Source organism: Penaeus monodon, chromosome 2 (assembly GCF_015228065.2).
Source record: "Penaeus monodon isolate SGIC_2016 chromosome 2, NSTDA_Pmon_1, whole genome shotgun sequence".
In the NCBI taxonomy this organism is placed as follows: Eukaryota; Metazoa; Arthropoda; class Malacostraca; order Decapoda; family Penaeidae; genus Penaeus; species Penaeus monodon.
This window is the reverse complement of record NC_051387.1, coordinates 25571921-25580586: the sequence shown is the minus strand read 5'-3', so window position 1 is coordinate 25580586 and position 8666 is coordinate 25571921. Positions and strand designations below refer to the sequence as shown.

Below are 8666 nucleotides of genomic sequence, written 5' to 3'. Positions count from 1 at the left end.
GTAGTGTAGTTGTGTGTGGTGTGAGGTGATATTGTTTTGTGGAGTGAGTGTAGGAGTGTGTGTATGTATGTGTGGAGTGTGTATGTGAGTGTGTGGAGTGAGTGAGGTTGTGTGTGTATGTGGAGAAGTGGTTGGTGTTGTGTGTGTTAGTGTGTGGATGTGTGTGTGGGATGTAGTGTAGTGTGTGTTTGTAGTGTGTGTTGTGGAGTGGTGGTTTGTGTTGTGTGGGAGTGTTTGTGGTTGGAGGTAAATGATTTGGTTTGTGTGAGTGTGTGTGTGGTGTGTGTGGTGGTGTTGTTGTTGTGTGTGGAGTGTGTGTAGTGAGTGTTGTGTTGTGTTTGGAGTGGTGTGTGTGGTGTGTGTGTATGAGTGAGTGTGTGTTGTGTAGGAGTGTGTTGTGTGTGGAGTGTGTTTGTGGTGAGGTGTGGTGTGTTAGTGTTTTTTGGTGTGTGTGGTGTTGGTGTGTGTGTGAGTGTGTGAGTTGGTGTGTGTGTGAGTGTGGTTGTGTGTGAGGTGTAGTGTGTGGATGTGTGTGTGGAGTGAGTGAGTTGTGTGTGGGTGTGTAGTGATGTTGTGAGTGTGTTGTGTGTGGAGTGGGGGTTTGTGAGTAGTGTATTTGGGGGTGGAGTTTGTGTGAGTGGGGTGTGTTTTGTGAGTGAGTGTGTTGTGTATGTGTGTGGTATGTGTTTGTGTGTGTAGTAGTGAGTGAGTTGGTGTGTGGATTGAGTGTGTTGTGGAGTGGGTTTGTGTGTTTGGTGGTGTGTGGTTTGTAGAGTGTGAATGTGTGTGTGTGGAGTGTGTGTAGAGTGTGAATGTATGTGTGTGGAGTGTGTGTATGTGTGTGGAGTGTGTATGTGTGTGGAGTGTGTGTATGTGTGTGGAGTGTGTGTATGTGTGTGGAGTGTGTGTTTTGTGTGTGCAGTGTGTGTGGAGTGTGTTGTGTATGTAGTGTGGATGTGTGTGTGGGGTGTGTGGAGTGTGTATGTGTGTGGAGTGTGTATTTGTGTGTGGGGTGTGTATTTTGTGTGGGGTGTGTATGTGTGTGGGGTGTGTATGTGTGTGGAGTGTGTATGTGTGTGGAGTGTGTGTGCAGTGTGTGTGTGTGGTGTGTGTATGTGTATGTGTGTGTATGTGTATGTGTGTGTAGTGTGTGAGTAGTGTGTGTGGAGTGTGTGTGTGAAGCGTGTCTAGCGCGTGTGTCTGTAGTGTGTGTGTGTAGAGTGTGAGTGGAGTGTGTTATGTGTGTGTAGTGTGTGTGGAGTGTGTGGAATGTGTATAATGTTTGGCATGTGTGTGTGGTGTGTGTGAGTGGTGTGTAATGTGTGTGTAGTGTGTGTGGAGCATGTGTGTGGAGTGCGCGTGTTTGTGTGTGGAGTGCGCGTGTTTGTGTGTGGAGTGCGCATGTATGTGTGTGGAGTGCGAGTATGTGTGTGGAGTGTGTAAATGTGTGTGGAGTGTGCGTGTGTGTGTGGAGTGTGCGTGTGTGTGTGGAGTGTACGTGTGTGTGTGGAGTGTAAGTGTTTGTGTGTATGTATGTGTGTGTGTGTGTATATGTTTGTATATGTGTGTATGTATGTGTGTATGTGTGTGTATATGTGTGTTTGTGTGGCTGAAGTGTGTGTGCGCGTGCGCGCACGTGTATGCGTGTGTATGTGCGTGTGTGTGCGCGCGTATGTGTGCGTGCATATGTGTAGGCATGTATGTGTGTATGTGTATGTGTGCATGGGTGTATGTATGTGTATGCATGTGTGTATGTATGTGTATATGTGTGTTTATATGTGTGTATATATGTGTATGTGTGTGTATGTGTGTATGTGTATGTGATATGTGTATGTGTATGTATATGTATGTGTATGTGTATATGTGTGTGTGTGTCAACAATACATAGCAAGACCGGATGTACACTTCACACCCCGTCCAAGCAGCTGCCCTTCTCATTGGGCAGGACGCAGATGTCACCCGGCTTTCTCTTTTCGCACAGGGATAAACATCCTCCCTCGAATGGAACCGCCGCATAAAATGACACGTCCGTAAGGCAGAAGGGGAGACACGGCAGACAGGCCAAGCCACACACGGCCCAGCTCCACCACCTCATCCTCCACCCAGGGACATGGGGGTCTCTTCGGGGTCACATCTAACTTTCAGTAATAAACCAGCAAGTTAAGACCCCTTTTATTGAACCGCCCAAGTCCATCTCTCGTCCCGCTCACATCTGCTGACGGGTGCTCCAACTCACGTGTCCCTTACATCTGGTGGCTTGTGGTGACCTCTCGCTTACATCTGGTAACAGGGTGCTCACGTGTCGCTAATATTCTTGTGGCTTGCGGTGGTCACTCGCTTACAGTGTGTATGTGTGTGTATATGTGTGTGTATATGTGTGTGTGTGTGTATATGTATGTGTGTGTGTATATGTATGTGTGTGTGTATATTTATGTGTGTGTGTATATGTGTGTGTGTGTGTATGTATGTGTGTGTGTGTGTGTGTGTGTGTGTGTGTGTGTGTGTGTGTGTGTGTGTGTGTGTGTGTGTGTGTGTAGTGTGCGTGTGTGTCTTTTGAGTGTAGTGTGTGTGTATGTCTTTGAGTGTAATGTGTGTGTGTATGTCTTTGAGTGTAGTGTGCGTGTGTGTAGCGTGCATGTTTGCGAAGGGATGAATGTCTGTGTGGGTACAAGTTTATCTATTTCCTTTCCATCTTCAATTACCTCCACCATGTACTGAAAAAACAGCAACTCTTTAATAATATAACCTTTTCTGGTTAACTTAACTATAGTAATGTATGCATTACCATTATTAACAGACTACTTTGCTTCAATGCTTGGATTTGCCAGGTGTTACAGCCTAACAAGTTCAGTGGTGAGCTTAGCAGCAGTTACAAGATAACATTTATGTCAACAGTAGTTTGTTATAAGTATGTCATAAAGTTCTAAAAATCACATGGTAATGCCAAAACCATCAATATCAAATACTGACAATCTTGATTACATGAAACTTTTAAGAATTTCTCATGGCACAACTATTACTTCTGTATTACCTGCCATAACAATGTATTTTGCTATATTCATGCACACAAAAGGCTTTAGGGTTTAGCATTATGAAGATAACCACAAACTGCTTTTAGTCTACTCACAAATCTTGCAAAAGGCACCATACTATGGGTGAACTGAGGGCAAACACTGAACTCCAAATGGCTATAGAAGAACAGAAGAGTAAAAGACTGTTTGATATCACCAATCCAATTGGGATACACCTGAAACATAGAAAAAAAAATATTTGTGTGATGCTATCAATCACCTTCAAATTCTTAACTAATACTTTGGGTAATTCCGTAATTTGGTGTAAACTTTTTACAGAAAGATGTCTGAAGTTAAATCCATTTCACAGCATTTGTTAATAAAATGCAAAATCATCTTTACTCATGCCATAAATATCTTTAATACATTTCTAAGACCAAAACCTTGTCATCAAAACAATATCAATCATGTCAACTTTCAAGCCACGACTACTGACACCTGTGCATAGGGCGTCTTTTGAACGCCCCATAAAAGTTAATCCAGTAATAAAGTTTAAGCCAGATCTCTAATGGCATGTACAATGACAGCGTCCAGGATTAAATTTAATTCACCTCTGGACCACCCTTTATTTAAGAGCTCAGAGACTAATCCTGTAAATGCGCAGAACGACCTACTTAATCGCACCAATCATGTATTAATACCAATGAAAACATCATCAACTCTATGGAAAAGATGAAGTGAGTTGCCAGTGATATTTATAATAAGTAATAGAGAAACAAATTCTAACATTTTCATGTGAAAGATGAATGTGAAAATTCGTCATTATATATTGTTATAATTTGTGGGATATTCAAACAGCAGATATAACTCTCAACATTGAAAAGAAAAGTGAAAAGAAAATCCCACAGAGAATTCTAGGGATTGCAGACACAGAAAGGCAATGTTACTTCCAGGTTGGAAAAACATTCCCAAATTATGCAATATATTGTATAAAAAAATATTTTTTGTTTGACACCTTCATTTCGGTCGTCTATAATATTTATTTGCTATTTAAAAACATTTATAAAATTTTATTTGTACTGATACATATATACATCAGCATGATGTAATACTGGCATATGTATATACTGGACATATATATATATATATATATATATATATATATATATATATATATATATATATATATATATATATATATATATATAATTTTTTTCCTCTGCAGCAAGCGTTTCGTTATAAATATTAGCGTATATCATAGAGGGTGAGAGGTAATTGCCATTACACAGATATCCACTTTTTCATGTAAAACAGCAAATTTACTTATAATCACATTAAGTTGTGCACCTGGCAGTGTGTCTTGCATCTTCTGTGTAAGTACTGTGGATTTGGATTAACTTTAATCCAGAATGAACTTTCGTGATGGGTACATAAGACGCCTATAATTTTCATTAAATAGTATTTTAAGAAAGAAAAAAATGGTTGACTTAATAACATATAGATGGCCATTATTTTAATGATGTCAAATCACTAAATTGCGTATTTTCACATTCTCTCTCTCTGAATAACATGCAGATACATAAAAATGCAGATACAATTGGATATGTAAAACATATATAGAGAGAGAGGTGAAGAATACAGAAACATGGGAGTATTGTGAAAAGTTGGCATGTAAAATGAGAGATGTATAAAGCAAAAAAAAAAAAAAAAAAAAAAAAAAAAAAAAAAAAAAAAAAAATACAAAAACAAAAAATAAAAACATTGCAATAAACTTCATCATGAGTTTTCAATCAATAAGTAAATGGGGAAAATTAATACATCTATCATGAAGTACTATACCCATTTGATAAAAAAAAAAAATTTAGCATAAAGAAGAGAAGAGAGAAGAGAGAGAAGAAAGAGAAGAGAGAGAAGAGAGGGGAGTAGGAGAGGAAGAGAGAGAGAGAGGAGAGAGAGGGAGAGGAGAGAGAGGAGAGGAGGAGAGAAGAGAGAGAGAGAGAGAGAAAGAGAGAGAGAGAGAGGAGAAGAAAAGAGAAGAGAGAGAGAGGAGAGAGGAGAGAAGAGAGAGAGAGGAGAGAAGAGAAGAGAGAGAGAGAGAGAGAGAGGAGAGAGAGAAAGAGAGAGAGAGAGAGAGAGAGAGAGAGGAAAGAGAGAGAGAAAGAGAAGAAAGAGAGAGAGAGAGAAGAAAGAGAGAGAGAGAGAGAGAGAGAGAGAGAGAGAGAAGAGAATACTAATTACCTACCCTACAGCTGCAATGCTTGCTAAGCTTCGAGGCCACTTGGAGAAGCTGGTTACATTATGGCTATCATGATCCAAGATATGCTTGCCTTCTGGTAGGAAGTGTTCCAAAAGCAGCTGATCACTGTAGTTAATCAGTTTACTCTCTGTTACACAACGAATTATTTCTCTTTTCAATCTTTCCTTTGTCTGAAAGATAAAGAAAAAAATCATAATGTATACATTATTTGAATACTTTGAAAACATCAAGAGCATCAAAGGACTTGAATTTAATTTCTGATCTTGTAATACAGAAAAATGCAAATTTACTTAAGGCCTCTTTGTAGCATCCCGAAACCCCTATCACTTTGACACACTGTTTGAAGTTGTATAACAAAACACGAGATTATCGAAACTTGTACTGACAGAATGTTGAGAATAGGTTATTATTATTTTATTTTTTTCACATGAAAAAGTCAATTGAAAACCATTAAAGTACTTAATAGCTGTTTTGATTTTCAATTAGAAGCAAAATATTGTGGAAGCTTCAAATAAAATGGAAAAAGTACCTGACTATTTATATTGTTTATGCAAACCACTCTTTGCTTCGCAAGGCTGTGGAAAGTTTAAATGTATTTCTCATATTCAGTCAAAATATTTTTTTCTTACATATATTGTACTTCATATGAAATGCAGAAGTTCCATAAGGTTTTGGATCTCACGGTATCCACCATGAGTGAGCTTTGTGTCCAAATCAGACAACTTTGTAACACCAATGATCAGACATTTGCCTGATTTATTGATTTTAGTATATCTAAAAATCAATATACACAGCATTTTCTTTGATGTTATTAAGCTTGTTTTGTTATATTGTATGATTTTAAAGACATTCGCCCCACTGAAGTAAATACGATGTCATATGCTCGGACACGTTGGTAATTCTTACCATGTTGTTCCAGCAACCACCATGATTGACTTCAAATCTTACTCATATAGTACACATGTATTTGGTGTACTGATAAAGAGGCATAGAAACATTTTATAAACCTTAAAAAAAAAAAAACTCAAGAAATTACGATGCTATTTGTAATTAATGAATATACAAATCCCGTCTGGGAATACGTAATATATATCTGAAAAATAAAATGCTCTGATTTGCTTGCAGGAGTGTATCAAACTGTTTGGCTTCAACTTGATACAAACTGAATAGATATTTCAACAGGTTACATTAATGTGCGTGTAAAGGGCAAACATGTATCAGAGTGTATCAAAGTGTTTGGGGTTTCGGAATTGTTACAATAAGGGCTTTTAGTGAATGAGACAGAGGATCATATGATATTCCTTTATCGACTTGGCTTCAAAGCACACATGCATCGCCCAAAGCAAATTCACAGAAGTAGAGGGAACGGAGGGGGGGGTTGCATAAGCACTCATGAATTTGCGTGCATGTGTCTGTGACTTCAGCCATTTGAAAGCCGGAATTGCGCTAAAGATAGCCTAACTGTGACACCCTCATTTTTCTAAGATTTCTAACTGGCTAGGTTGGTGCATGCTCTGAGTATCTCAGCTGCACTTTGATCCTCTGCAATGTTGCCCCATATAGGAATAGGAAGTGGGATAGTTCCAGCTAACCTGTGAGCTTGTTTGTATAGGACAGATAGGTATACTCCCCATCCTGGAAAATAAAGGCTGTCATTTAGAAAGGGTACTCTAGGAACAAACTGATGAAAAGTGTCTCTGTGGACTGCAACAGATCATGGGTTTTGCATGTCATGTATGGGACTCTGTGGTACTGCAGATCTCCCTCCAGTCCCGACTAATAAATGCACTGCCTTACACTCCACAAGATAAAGTCCAGACCCTAGTGCTGCAACCTGTGGGCAGAGTTAATGAGGAATGACTAGACACATGAAGCCCAGTTAGGTGCATGTCACTAGGTTCAGCCTATCTCTTGTGCTGTAAATATAGTGTAAACTCAGAATATTTTGTGATCTGTCTTGCCAGTTGCTGGTCAGGACTAGCAACAACTGGTATAGTTGTTGGAGGTCATTTTCCTGACCATTGCATCGTCCAAGATGTGGCCCTCATATTCAGCTGTGGTGACCACTGCAGATATGATTACTTTGGCAAGGTCCTCTTCCTGGGCAAGTATTTCCCCTTGAAATCTGTAAGGTAGTGTTTGCTCCTTTGATAGAAGAACCACATCTGTAAGTGCTTTGACTCCCAGGAGCTTAGTTAAGGGATGGCAGGCAATGATGATGATGATTGGACACTCCACAGGGAAGAATCACTTTCTGGAGATACCATGCTGCCATTTTGGCCTAACCCTCTATTTCTGCATATCCAACTTTGGCATCAGTGAGGTGGTGGATGCACACAGGGATAGGCACCACCCTTCTTTGTAGCAGAAAGGCGTGATGGGCAGGTCTTGTTATATGCCAAGCCATCCTTAGTGAACTGGTATATGGTGTCTTGGGCCTGACGAAACTTCTGCAGTTGTTCATCCCACTATACTGACTTTCCAGTGGGACTCTTCAGGATCTCCCAGCAGTCTTTATGATCAGGGCTGTTACAAGGAAGGGGGCAAGCTGGTTTATAAAGTCATACCATTACCTGAAATCGGTGATGGTGGATTTTTCTGCCAAGGCAAAATTTTTGATGGCCAGTAAACATTCTTCCATGGACTTATTTTCTTCACAACCAATGTGTTGCTGCTGCTGTCGTGTTATGGGTGGAGGATCATGGAATGCTGATCTCATTTCCGAATTCTGCAGCTAAAGTACACGTGTGCTATGTAAGCGCACAGGGAATGAGAGGAGCCTGCTGCCCAATGAGTGAGGACATCCCTGTGGACCTGGAGTGACCCAACAGGGAAACTGCGCTGAACTTCAGGTTGTGGGGTTGTGCTGCTACACAGGGAAGGAATGCAGGAGAGTTTGATGTAGTGGATCACTTCCTTTCCTGTGCCGGCCATTTGCACATGAGCAAACATTCCATGAATCGCCGCAATGATCTGAAGGCAGGTCCTGTTTTTCTGGAGCGGCCAAGAGAGGCACTGGATATGTAGGTCCATATGATAAGGTTAATCATGTCTAATTGCAGTGTTGTGAAGGCATTCTGCTGGACTAGAACGGTCCATCTTGCCTCTTGGAACAAAGGCAAGAGACTGAGAGGGATAGCAGGAATTGGTGCTCTAGGCATCGAGAGAGGGGCATCTCTGATCAATCAATCATTTGCAATCACTGCACATGCATGATGGAGACAGTTTCACACGTTCCTTTATTAATTCAGCACCAACTGACACATGCATCACCTTAGGCGGGTTGAGAGAGAGAGAGAGAGAGAGAGAGAGAGAGAGAAAAAAAAGAGATTGAGAGTGTCAGAGAGTGTGAGAGAGAGAGAGAGGAATATAATGTAATTTATTAGCTGTAGTTGTGT

The 8666-nt window shown here is 40.3% G+C and overlaps 1 protein-coding gene across 4 annotated transcripts in view; it reads right to left on the bottom strand.

The window, feature by feature from the left end:
- Positions 1-2646: 2646 nt before the first annotated feature.
- The window catches only part of LOC119581976 (vezatin-like), a 131327-nt gene continuing 125307 nt past the window's right edge, over positions 2647-8666 (bottom strand). For 2 of the 4 annotated variants that reach the window (XM_037930173.1, XM_037930165.1), the window contains 2 exons: positions 5254-5438; positions 2648-3247 (listed from right to left, as the gene is read on the bottom strand). In XM_037930173.1, coding sequence (XP_037786101.1) covers positions 3124-3247; positions 5254-5438 — 309 coding nt within the window. In that variant the 3' untranslated portion in view covers positions 2648-3123. Of the gene's footprint in view, positions 3248-5253; positions 5439-8666 lie in introns of all 4 variants that reach the window. The other 2 variants (XM_037930179.1, XM_037930188.1) reach the window with 2 other exon arrangements.